General features: G+C 33.9%; 2 protein-coding genes across 2 annotated transcripts; both read left to right on the plus strand.

The window, feature by feature from the left end:
* Nucleotides 1-4,948: 4,948 nt before the first annotated feature.
* LOC128390174 (fatty acid synthase-like) lies at nucleotides 4,949-12,591 on the plus strand (the record flags this gene model as incomplete). Its single annotated transcript, XM_053349853.1, has 6 exons — nucleotides 4,949-5,235; nucleotides 5,504-5,656; nucleotides 5,721-8,101; nucleotides 8,157-9,514; nucleotides 9,572-10,773; nucleotides 10,844-12,591. Coding segments are annotated over exons 1-6 (6,984 nt in total), but the record flags the coding sequence as incomplete, so codon positions are not given.
* Nucleotides 12,592-12,599: 8 nt separating this feature from the next.
* On the plus strand, nucleotides 12,600-13,137 carry LOC128390207 (uncharacterized). Its single transcript, XM_053349885.1, has 2 exons — nucleotides 12,600-12,906; nucleotides 12,997-13,137. Exons 1-2 carry the CDS (start codon nucleotides 12,622-12,624, stop codon nucleotides 13,117-13,119), a joined length of 408 nt encoding a protein of 135 aa, XP_053205860.1. The 5' UTR covers nucleotides 12,600-12,621; the 3' UTR covers nucleotides 13,120-13,137.
* The last annotated feature ends 463 nt before the right edge of the window (nucleotides 13,138-13,600 follow it).

The raw sequence follows: 13,600 nt of genomic DNA on the forward strand, positions 1-13,600 counted from the left end.
TAAATTTCGACGATTTCTCCTGAGAGATGGACTATTATACCGAAAGTCAAACAATGCAAGAGAAGCTCCTAAAGTTGTTATTGGTTCTAAAGTTTTACAACTTTTGTTTAAGGAAGAACATCAATCATCCCTTGCAGGACATTTTGGTGCAGAAAAAAGTTACTTGGAATTATCGCGAAAATATTGGATGCCCTACCTTTATGATGAAGTGAAAAAACTTTGTAAAGAGTGTGAAACTTGTCAACGAGCTAAACCTGCATCAAAGGTCTATTCTGAAGCTTGTGAAAAACCGATTCCTGAGAAAATCTTTCAAAGATTGGAATTAGATGCAGTTGGACCATTCACTCTTAAAACTTGAAACAAAAGATAATTCTAGTTCTTGTCGACACTAGTACTCGCTTTGTCTATGCACGATTATTCAATAATCAGAAAAGTGAGAATGTGAAAAAGTTTCTCAATGGATTTTTCAAAATCTTTGGATTTCCGAAAATTATCCAATCAGACAGAGGTACGAACTTCTTAAGTGAAGAAGTTCAAGAATTTTTATCTTCAGTGAATATAAGACATTCAGTGTCTAATGCTTGGCACCCCAGTCACAAGGAGTCGTGGAAAGAAATAATCGAACCCTTGGTGATCGTTTCAGAACGAATCTGATTCAAAATGGTCTTACGAATTTTGAAGAAATTCTAATGGACTCAGTGTTTGCTATTAATACTTCCGTGCACAAGATTACAAGGTTCAGTCCTTATTTTCTGATTTTTGGAATTCATCCGAGAAAACCAATTGACAATGAGTTGAATCTTCCAGATTCTGATTTCTCAGTCATTGAAGCTAGGAAGCTTGCCCATGTGAGACTAATGTCTCAACAACAATACTACATTAATGCTGCTAAAAGAGTTGAAAACCCTTCTCTTTATGAGATTGGAGATCTGATTTTAATCAGAAAACATTATGGAAAAACTGAAACAAGTAAGAAACTTTTACCGCATTATCATGGACCCTTTATTGTTGTTGGACATGCCAAAGGAAGTCTAATAATTCTGAACCCTGAAGGAATGGAATTGTCCACCGTGAATGTCAATCAGACTAAACCCTATTTCGGTGAATTAGATGAACGAACCAGAAAAATTAAAGAAAAATTTTTCGATACCGAAGATGAAAGCTGGTTAGCTGATCCAAATCAACTACAAGACGAGAGTCTGAATGAAGTAGTAGCCACTGAAGTTACTTTGAAAGAAACTGTCAACTCTAATGAGAGTAATGAAAAAGATTCAAATCTTGAAAAGAACCAAAGTTCTGAAAACTTAAAGAAAAATCAAGTGCTGATCGAGAGATAATATCTCAAAATGATAAAGGTTCTAATTATCATGATGATAGGAGAGTAACTAGATCTTTGTCTAAAAGATTATCTAAATCATCAGATCAAATATCAGCAATTTACTTTTTTCAATTTGGTAGTTTGGTTAAGTCTCAAGACTTTACGCTAAGAAAAGCAAACAAAGAAGATAAGTTAAGCGAATCAAATAATTGCTTACTTAAGCTTGCTAAGGTCAAGCTGACTAATTACTCGTGTAGCTTTTTTAATCATCTTTAATTAGTCACATTGATCCCTAAAATTGACTGATATCAAATTCGAATTTGATATAAAAAGAAAGACTCTTCTTCTCGACAATCAGTTATTGTCTTACTTTGAAACTGTTCATTCGTTAAATTGTCACTCAAGTGAATCTATTAACTTTTCTAAATTTGTGAAAATTTGTGAAACTCTCGTGAGTTTAAAGATGAATAATGAAAATCGTGAGGTTAAACCCAATGGTTCTAGTGGTTATTCTTACCCAGATCCTATTAATTTTCCTGATCATGTTTATCCTGCTCCTCTTCCTGTTGCCGAGTTGCCTGAATTTTTGTCAATGGAAACCTTCACTCAAGTGAGAAATAAAATTGAGTTGAAAGCAAAAGAGCAACAAGAGTTGAGAGAAAATTTCATTCAAATGGTAAAGGAGAAAATTTTATTAAATATTGTCGCTTCTCCTTCAGTCTTGAAACTGATTGATTTCTCATGTTTACCAAGAGGTCTCAAAACCTCAAATGTTCATCATCCTAAACTGTTGGAAATCATTCAAACCGTAAGTTGTAAGCTTTGTGCTCAAGTTTCCCTGGAACCTGTTACCTGTTTGGAATGTGAATCGTGGTATTGTTCAGCCTGTGTAATTTGGTTGAAAAAATTGGTTAAACAAATCTCATTACCACCACTTCCAAAGTTTCAAAACTTTTTGTGTATTGTTCCTGATTGTGTTGCTAAAGCTTACGCCAATGAAACTTACCCCTGTTATGGTGATTTACCTAATAATAAGGTAACTGAAAATTACCTTGAAATGAAATTCATGTGCCGTCGTAATCACTGTTTCAAACAGTTAAATCCTCATGAATATTTGGATCATGAAAAAGGTTGTCGTCATGGAATAATCGATGAAGATTTTGATTTGGAATCTGAAAGCGTATTCTTGGTTGGACCTACAGTCAAATCTAACCTGATGAAGCCTCGAAGCTTAGGTGATATTATTCCCTCTTACATCAAAATCAAATCGACAACAATGGATAAAAGTTTACCCAAATATTGGAACAACAAGTTCGAGCTTTGGGCATGTCTCCTTCATGAGAGAAAAAATCACCCTGAAGATCCTTTACTCGGACCTGAAAAAATTCGTAATTTTACTGGGATTAGTCGAGGTTATTGGACCAGTTTTAAGAAAATAAATGACCCTGGATTTCCTATCTACGAAGGAGAGAAATTCATCCAAGATTGTGGATTTGACCCTGTTCATGGTGCCAAGGCAAAGCCTGAACAACCAGTGAGATTTCCTACAATCAATTGGTCTCGAGTTCCTGATTATCTCATTCGAGTATCAGAAGCCTGGTTTTTAAAATCCTTGGAAGTAAAGAGACTTCGACGAACTGTCAGTTCTGGATCAATCAGTCTCTCAACTGATTCAAATTGTTCTGATTCAACTTTCATCAGAATTGATCCATTTTCCAGGATTAAAACACCTGAAGATCTTGTTTTGTGTCAAGATTTACTGAAAATTTTCCCATCAATTGTGGTAATTGAAGAAAAACCAAAAGAGCCACGAGCTGAAATAAGCCAACATAACGCCTTGGTTAGAGAGAAGCGAAGACGCAAGCTTCAAGCTGCTTTCGATAGTCGACCTTCTCCTAATCTACCGAATCTTCAACCTGAGTTCGAAGAACTTATTAATGAGAATGCTGCTCAGTGCCCTGAAAAAGAAAGAATCTATTCGATTCATGTGGCTAGTGTTCGTGTTGAAGGTGGTGACCATTATGTTCATCGTGCTTGTTGGGTTGTGATCGTTGATGCCAACCTCGAGGTTGTGTACGAAACTTTTATCAAGCACAAAGATATCATCTTTTATGATACCCGATTCCATGGTTTACGCAAGGATCATCTTAAATTTGCTAAGAACCTTGATTCAGCCAAAGACCAAATACTCAAGTATTTAATTACAGCTAAAGCCATAGTTGGTGCTGGTCTTGTGAACCATTTTAATGCCTTGGATTTTGATAAATCCGAAATTGACTTTTTGTTACACAAATGCCGAGATGTAACTAATTTTTATTCAGCTTATAAGGAACAACCAATGAGCCTAAGCCTCGCAGCTTTCTTAACCTTCAAAGGTTATACTATTCCTGCAACTGCTCATTCTCCTGCAACCGAAGCTGTTATAAGTCTGAAACTTTATCTCATGAGTTGGAATGAGATCGAAGCCAAAGCTTCAACATGGGTTGGAATTCATCATAGGAATAGGACTAGAACCTGTGGAAATGAACGCATGGCTACCCTGTTAAGCATTTTCAGTGATGCTGTTGATCAAAGGACCGCTGAATGGCCGAAGAACTGGTCTTATTTTGTTCATAGCCGTCCAATGCCAAAAGTTTCAGAAACTTGCGTTAAAGTAAAAGACTCAAATCTTTCCGAGGAAAATGATTGGATGAAACTTGTCGATTCGCAACAAGTAGTTGAAGTTTGTTGGGACGATCAAGTTGAAAATCAAAAAGAGGAGGAAGAAAATTCTAAAGATTTGGAACAATCTGAGTGGCCTGAAGATTCTAAAGAATCAAATGAACAACCTGAAGATTCAATTGAACCAGGAAAAGATCAAGAAGATCAAGGAGACCTGGAAGACCTGGAAGACTCAAGCCTTCAAGAAGAAATTGAAGAAGATAATTGGTCCATTGAGGAGATTGAAAATGAAGACTCAGATCTTCATGAAAAGCCACCAACTCCTAAACGCTCACCTCAAAGTATTTTCAAAGAAAATTTGAAAAATAATCTTCATCATGAGTCGGGTGAATGTGAGGGATAAATTTTGAGATTTTCAGAATTTTCCTGAAAACACTTTAATGTTTCTCTTTTCTTATTTTAATTTTGATTAATTTGTTTTCTTTTAATAATTGATTAGCCTATGATTAAGCCTCGAAGCTTATTTAATCTAATGATTAATCTTGTCTTAATCTCTTTTGTTTAATGGACGCTTAGTCTAGCCACTTGGCTTTTATTTGTAATCTTCCCCCTATTTAATCATTTTTGTATCTTTTTGATTATCATCATTATCTTATGATATCTTATGTTTAATCTCTAGTTAACGGAAAAGATTCAATCTTTTAGTTAGTGTTATTTTTAACCTCGAAATGTTAACTTGATTAACTTTTTATGTTTCAATATAAATTTCATTGTGTTTTAGTTTAATTAATAAACTTTAATTGTTAAAGAATATTCAGTCTCAAAACTGTGAAGTTATCAATCCTACGAACTTAGATTGTTGTAGGCAATCGTGTCTTCTGAAGAGAAGTTAGGAAACTTTCCAAATTAATCCCTACATATAGCTAACTATTTAATTATAACTGTTTATCTCTTTCCTTTTCCTTGACTTTTCCACGTCAAGTGTTGGGTTTTGATCAATTAAAGCATTAGCTTGTCATGAATATAATTAGCCTTTTTTTAGGGATATAAATATAAATGATCTTCTCAATTAAATTTAGTTGATAAAAAAGTTTCTTGTGTGAGTTATATCGCCATGGCTTCAATACCTTACAACTTATTAGTTATCTCTGGTGTATCTGGACGTTATCCTGAGGCTCAATCTTTGGAACAATTTTGGTTCAACCTATTGAATGGTGTTGATGGTGGTACAATAGATAATAGAAGATGGCCAACTTGTGAGTATGTGTATGCGGTTTTCGAAATATTTGATTATTTCAATTTATACTTGTATTTGGAACTTATGTATTAATATACAGACAGGTAGTGACTAAAATTAACAATCAAAATAAGAAAAATCAATGGTAAATCATCTAAGTGTTATCACTGATGATAAAGATTATCAATTGATTTTAGTAGCTAAGTTGCGCGAATGACTAAAAATCACTCGAAACTCATTTTTCACGACTGTATATGAACTTATATTTGTGTCTCTCTTTCTACTAGCACTGCTAAATGTACCTAAAAGGTTAGCCAAAGTTCCGAATATTGGCCTTTTTGATGCAGAATTTTTCAAAATACCTACAGAATCTGTTTCAATCATTTTACCAGCAATTCGTGTTATGCATGAGGCTATACACGAAATGTTTATTGATGCTGGTAAGTGCACAATCATAAAATATCTTGAGAAAAGTTATTAATTCGTTTTTGAATCAAATGGAAGGTTTCACCCCCGATAGCTGGCGTGGTACGAATACTGGTCTTTTTTCTGGTGTAAGTGAGAGTCACAGACCACAATTTGAAGGAGTTCCTCTTGGTTTGAATCATCCTGAAAGCGTCAATTGGTTACATTATGTGTTTGATCTGAAAGGTCCAGCCATCAACGTGGACACTGCATGTGCTGCCGCTGCTTCAGCTTTCGATATTGCAGCGAGAAGCATATTGTTTGGTGATTGTGATCAAGCGATTGTTCTTGCTCATAATCATTGTCTTGTGCCATTTGTCTCTCATTGTTTCAGATCATTTGGAATGACAAGTATTGATGGTAAGTCCAAATGTTTAGATACTAATGCTAATGGTTATCTTAGATCTGAAAGTATTGTTGCGATTTTAATTCAACGTAAATCTGATGCCAAGAGAGTTTACGGCTCTCTAATAAATATCGCTGTGAACAATGATGGATTCACCAAAGAAGGAATTACTTTTCCACGACTCGAAGGTCAGATAGATGTTCTTAAACGATTATTTAAAGATGTGCATTTAGATCCAGTGGATATCGATTATGTTGAAGCGCATGTAACGGGAACTGCAGTTGGAGATCCAATTGAATGTAAGGCATTGATGGAAACAATGAGACCCAATTCAGATAAACCTCTTCTTGTTGGTTGCCTCAAATCAAATATTGGTCATTCTGAAGGTTCTTCCGTTTTGAATGCGATCTCAAAAGTCGTTAAGATTTTCCAAACTGGTGTAATTCCTGCTAATTTACATTTCAATGACCCAAATCCAAATATCGATGGGCTGATTGCAGGTGTTATAAAACCCATTCTTGAAAATACAAGATTCGATGGAGATCATATTATGATAAATTCGTTTGGGTTTGGTGGTGTCAACACTACCTTCATTTTGCAAGCAAATTCTAAAAGAATCGAAAAGACTGATCTAATTTTAAGTTCCAATAAAGTACCACGTTTAGTCAATTTTTGCAATCGAACTTATGAAGGCTTGGAAACTATTGTTAATTTTATTGAGGAGCAAAAAGGATCGTTAACAAAATACACGTTGGCACTTTTGGATAACATGAGTAAGATCAAACCATCAACAGGGTTTGATCATCGTGGATATTTATTGTTGGATCATGAACAAACAATCATTCATCAAACATTGAAACAAAATGTTTCAACTGATGAAGTTTTTCCTTGGTTGGTATTCACTCCAATGTTTAATGTCTCCTCACAATCATTTGTTCAACTGTTGGAAGCTCCTCTAATTTATTCAAGAATAAGATCTATGCAAACCGATCGCTTGAACTCATTAGGAATTGATGTTATCAAGATTATCCAATCTAATCAACAGGATTTAATTTCCTTTTTAATTTCGTCAATTGCGATTCAAATCGCTCTTTGTGATTTACTAACTAAATGTTTGGAAATTAAACCGAAAGGTATAATTGGTCATTCGATTGGTTCAATTGCTGCTTCTTATGCTGATGGATGTATAACTGATGAAGATGCTCTGTTAATCGGTTATCATATCGGTGTCGCTTGTAAACAATTTAAAGGAAAAGGAGCAATGGCTTATGTTAATTTATCATGGAAACAAATTGAAGAGATGAAATTTGGTTGTATCGAATTAGCTTCAACTGAGTCAGGGGATTGGACGTTGATCACTGGTATCATAGATGAAGTTAAACAGTTCATCTCAAAAATCGGACCTAATATCAAGACAAATATAATTGATACTAAAGGGATTCCTTTTAATTCATCTCTCCTTGACGAAGTATCAAAACCGCTTGAACCAGTAATCAATAAATTTCTCAGACCATTGAAGATAAATTCAAGATTAACGACTAACTTTTGTGAAAACTTTATCAATTCTGATCAAGAGCATATCATTGATGGACATTTTTTCGTTTCCTGTATCACAGAATCATGTAGTTTTAATGAAATAATAGAAAAGACTGATTCGAACTCTGTGTTATTAGAAATTGTTGCAAGTGTTGAGACGAGACAATCATCAATATTCTTAATAAATGATCAAAAGACGTTGAATATTAGCAGCTATTACATGTATAACCAATCGATTGTGCATCTTTATAAAATGATTGGTCAAATTTATCTTCGTGGTCTTAATCCAATGGTTACAAATCTTTATGATCAAATTGAATATCCAGTCCCAAGAGAAACTCAACACATTGGTCATCTGATTAAATGGAAGCATGAAAAGGAATGGTTTGATGCTAAATACAACAAGATTTCTAAACAAGAAACTGAATTTTCCAAAATAATTGATCTTCACGACCCTTCCTGGTCATTTCTTACTGGTCATCAGATGGATGGAATTTTGTTCCCAGCAACAGGCTATCTTTATGTCGCTTGGCAAATGGTCTGTAAGAGTCTTGATCTCGAACCTGACGAGCATCCAATTGAATTCTATCAAGTTCAGATTCTTCGAGCGACACAATTCATCAACCACAGGTCAAATAAAATTTGTTATGAAAATTAATGAAAATCTTGGAACTTTTCTCATCTACGTAAATGAGAGTAAAAATGTTTGTTTAACTGGAAAATACCATCTTGTTGATAAACCGACAATAAACTTGCTGCCTGTTGATTTTAAGAATATCAAAGAAAGTTCAGATATTATACTTCAAAAGAAGGATATTTACAAGGAATTTAGAATTCGTGGTTATGATTATTCAGGATCATTCCAAGGTGTAGAAGAAGCTTTTGATAATGGAAGGTGGGGGGTGGTCAAAGACACTGGACATTGGATTAGCTTTTCTGATGCTTGTTTACAGATTTCACTATTGTCTTCGGAATCTAGCAAGCTGACTGTTCCTGTTTACATTGATTATGTTTACATTTTTCCACCAGAAACATTCAGTGCCTTTAACGATGAAACTTTCAAATCATCTTCTATTAATATTAACAAACTTAGGTTTTACTACAATCCAGATGTGGGAATAGGACTCACGAACGGGTTTATTCTTAAAGGATTAGAAGACGAAGAGATCAAAAGAAAGATCAATACTGTGAACCACCAAATACGAAACCATAATCTAATCCCATTTAATTCGTATCATAAGCTTAGCAATGAAAAAGCAATGAGACAACAAGAGTACAGTTTCCAATGCATGAAATTGATTGAGAATATCGAGAGATTGAAATCAAAACAACTTAATCCAATAGATTGTAATAATCTTAAGCCTGATATCAATGAAAATGGGAATTCTGATAGAGCTTTTAGACGAATTTTGAACCAGATTTTAGAATTGGAGATACAACAATACAAAATTCCAATGGATGGTGTAGATTTCAACTCGAATTTAGATAATGTTCTCAACCAATATCATGATGCTCTGTACCAAGATTTTTTCTTTTATGAGCCAGAAAAAGTTTTACTTGAACAAACTCTGAGCATTGCAAGATACAATTTAATCAAGAAAAAAATATCAATTGCATTTTGTAATTTCAGTCAAAAACTATTTGAAAACGAGGTTAATAGCATTTTTAATTATTATGGAATAATTACTACTAATCATTTTATAAAGAGTGATTTTAGTTCCATTTCAGTTTATATTCAGAATCGAAAAACCGAAAACGGTTCAGAATCAAATCTATACGATTTTGTTTTTATTCGTGACAAGTCAGCTCTTCTCATGTACAAAGATACCGAACCTGAAGTAAAATGCAATCAATACGAGCCATTATTGAAGAATCTCTTTGATTCACTGAAAGAAGGTGGATTTTGTCAAATTATGACGAGAACTAAATTAAGACCAGTCGAACAAGAATGGCAACAATTGATTGGAAATAATCAACAGATCAACTTTGATTTATCAACAATAAAAAGTATAGCAACCGATGCTGGACTCACGTGGATTTGTCACAAGGAGATGATCGATGAAGGATATTGTTCAGTTCTACTGAGACGTCCATTCGCACCTAATCCAGATCAACAGGTAACATTTATCAGAGTCAAACTTGATAGCAATTATGATTGGATTGATAAGATAAAAGAATTGTCTAAAGATAAGAATCATAAAATCTGGTTAACTGGAGGTGGTTATGATAATGGGATAGTTGGACTCACTATGTCTCTGGTTAAAGATCCTCAATACAATTTGAGATGTTATTATGATCCAAGAAAAAGAGATGATGAAGAGATAATTGTCCCTGATGAAGTGATGCAAAGAGATTTGTTAGTAAATGAAGTTGATGATAACGGAGAAATTGGATTGTATAAAAGTGAACTTGCCAATCTTGATGATTTACAAATAGGAACAACGTCATGTTATGCTGATATTAAAACAAAGGTGATCTCAAGTTTACGTTGGTTCCAATCACATCATAGTAATTGGACTTATATTCCTAAAGACAAGCTCATTGAAGATCGTGAAAAGATAACTATCTATTATGGGTCTTTGAATTTCAGGGATGTTCTAATTGTCACAGGAAGAATTACTACAAAATTTGACAACCGCGAGCTACAAGCTGGCCCGCTAATTGGAACCGAGTTTTCTGGGGTAGATTCATTAGGTAATCGAATCATGGGGATGTGTGAAGCTGGAGGAATTGGAACATCTCTTTGCACTAAAACTTATTTAACAAAGATTCCAGTTCCTGAACACTGGACATTAGCCGAAGCTGCTACAGTTCCTGTTGTCTATCTAACAGCTTATTATGGTTTAATTTCTCGGGGAAATTTACAATCTGGTGAAAGTGTTTTAATTCATGCAGGTTCAGGAGGAGTTGGTCAAGCAGCTATTTCGATCTGTCTATCAAGAGGTTGTCAAGTATTTACTACAGTTGGAACACAAGAGAAAAAGGACTTCATTAAGAAACGTTTCCCTTCAATCGATGATGATCATATTGGTGACTCTCGATCAACATCATTTGAAGATATGATTATGAAGATGACCGATGGTAGAGGTGTTGATTTAGTTTTAAACTCACTTTCTGATGATAAACTAAAAGCTTCAATCAGATGCTTATCAGATTTCGGTCGCTTCATCGAAATTGGCAAATATGATATGATCCAAAATAATCAAATTGGTAAGTTGTAAATATTTTCGCATTTAATTTGGCCAATGAAGTACAAATTATTAATACAATACCCAAATAGATTCACAATTCATAGATTTCAACAAAACTTTTCATGCTTGTTGCTTGATGTTTCTACAAGATGATGTGTTCGTCAAGATGATTCCTGATCGGATAAAAGTTTGGAATGGTCTCATTGAGATGTTGAAAGAAGGAATCGAATCAGGTGAGGTTGTGCCTCTTCCAACAACGATATTCCAAATGAATCAGCTTGAAGAGTCGTTTCGGTTTATGGCAACAGGGAAACATATTGGTAAAGTTTTGATTCAAATGAGAGATGAAAATGAAGATCCAAATAAAGTTAAACTTTATCGTTCAATTGGTCAAACATTTTTCAATCTTGAAAAAAGTTACATAATAACTGGTGGACTTGGAGGATTAGGACTCGAAATTGCCTATTGGATGGTATCAAGAGGAGCGACTAATCTAACTCTTACTTCACGTTCTGGAATCAAGACAAAATACCAAGAGTATATTTTAGAAAGAATGAGAAACAATCGTTACTCTCGGATGAATATTATCGTCTCAAATGAAGATTGTTATACATATGAATCAACTGAGAGGCTAATTAATCAAGCACAAGAATTAGGCCAAATCGGTGGAGTATTTCATCTTTCAGTTGTTCTAAAAGACGGACTTTTTGAGAAGCAAACAGCTGAAACATTTGATGAAGCTGCCAAACCAAAAGCGATCGCTTGTCGTTATTTAGATCAACTAACTCGATCTCTACCCTACGATATTGATTACTTCGTATGCTTTTCTTCAATAGCAGTTGAGCTCGGAAGTATTGCCCAGACAAATTATTGTTTCGGTAATACAGCGATGGAAAATATTTGTAAGAGAAGAAGATTAGATGGATTACATGGTTTGGCTATTCGATGGGGAGCAGTTGGGGATGTTGGTATAATTACAGAGATGAATTCACCATCCAATGAGATGTTGAGATCCCTTGCTCCGATGCGTTTGAATTTAGTATTGGACTCACTTGACAAAACTTTATGTTCCTTTGGTAATAATCATCTTATCACCATAGTTTCCTTGCCTGATAACAAAAGTGCATCATCAATAGGGAATAATTACTCATTGAAACAGAAAATTTTTCATATCCTTAGTGTTAAAGATGCAACTAAAGTTGACCCACAATCAACTTTATCTGAACTTGGTCTTGATTCATTGATGGCAGTTGAAATCAAACAAGCTCTGGACACTGATTACGATTATTCAATGACAACCAATGAAATTCGAGAATTGAAAGTTGGTGAATTAGATGAACTTGAAAAGAAATTAAAAAAATCAGAGAAGAAAAAAATCAAATCTGCTCATTCATTAACTGGATACAGAAATATTTTCCATATTTATACGCAATTGTTTGTCCCATTGAATCAAAGTGAATTTGGATCATCATACTTTTATTTCCCTACTCAATCAGGTCAATTCCGTGCCGTTATTCCAATATTTGAATCATTCTCAAAACCAGTGATCGGCATCAGTTGGACCAAAGACTGTCAGAATCTCGAATCAATGGATGAAGTTGTTAACTTTTATGTAGATTCACTTACAACCAAATATCCAAATGAGAAAACATTTAATCTCATTGGTTACTCACTTGGTGGAGTGATTGCCTTAAAAGTGGCCATTGGCTTACAAAAGAAATTGAGTCAAAATTCGGTTAGAAATCTCATCATGATGGATTCAGCGCCCGAGATAGTTTACAACAAAATGAGAAACGCTTCTAAAGAATATGAAGGAAAAGATGAAAGCACCATTTTATATTTGACTTTAGATTATCTTTCATATTATATGAAAAGTGATGAAAAAAACGAAGTGAGAACAAAACTATTTGAGCTCAAAACGAAATCCGCAAAATTAGAATATGCAACTTCAACTATCAATAGGATAGGATCGTTTGAATATGATGTTAACCAGATAAGTGATGCTATCGATCTTTTTGCAGATAAAAAACGAAAAGCTACCGATATAAACGTGGACGGAAAATTCCACGGTGAAATTTTTTTAATGCGAGCAACAGATTCGGATGAAAACAATTCCGATTTCCATCATTTGGATGATTATGGATTATCCAAAGTAAGTTGGATTAAATTTATTTTTTATCAATTGATTATAAAATTTATAAGCAACAAATAGAAATTTAAAATCTACTTGTCTTTTTTATAGTATACAAATGGAGCTGTCGAGGTAGTAAGAGTTCCTGGAAATCACGATAACTTCATTATAAATGATTTGGGAAAAATTATTGACACTCTTGAAGTACTCGCAATGAAAACTTCTACTGGATAAATAAAAAGTTTATACTGATCGATGTAAAGAGTGAAATTGTCAATTTCTATCGAGATTTAGAAATATCTTAGGGTGAATCTAAAAAGAACTGTTTTCAAATTCAATAGTTTTACTAACTATTAATAATTTACTTACAAATCGATTGCAGTTATTAGACAGAAAATAAGATTGTAAAAATTTATCATTATAATTATTTGAATATTCAATAGGTTGGACATTCAAAACTCATATGGACAAAATAATGATACAATTTGTTTATCTACCGGTGGTCAGTGAGGTTGGCCGAAATGTATTTAATATAAACCGACCATCAATTTTATTTATTAGTGATTTTAATTGAAGCGAGTGGTCAATTACACAATGGTTACATGAATATCGTGTCAAACATGGTCAAGTTTTGAGATGTATTATTATCCTAGGAGAGAGAAGAGAAAACTTTGATTAAAAATCAAATTCTAAGAATATTAATAATTTGATTAAC

Source organism: Panonychus citri, unplaced genomic scaffold, assembly GCF_014898815.1.
Source record: "Panonychus citri isolate SS breed McGregor unplaced genomic scaffold, ASM1489881v1 Contig00116, whole genome shotgun sequence".
Lineage (NCBI taxonomy): Eukaryota > Metazoa > Arthropoda > Arachnida > Trombidiformes > Tetranychidae > Panonychus > Panonychus citri.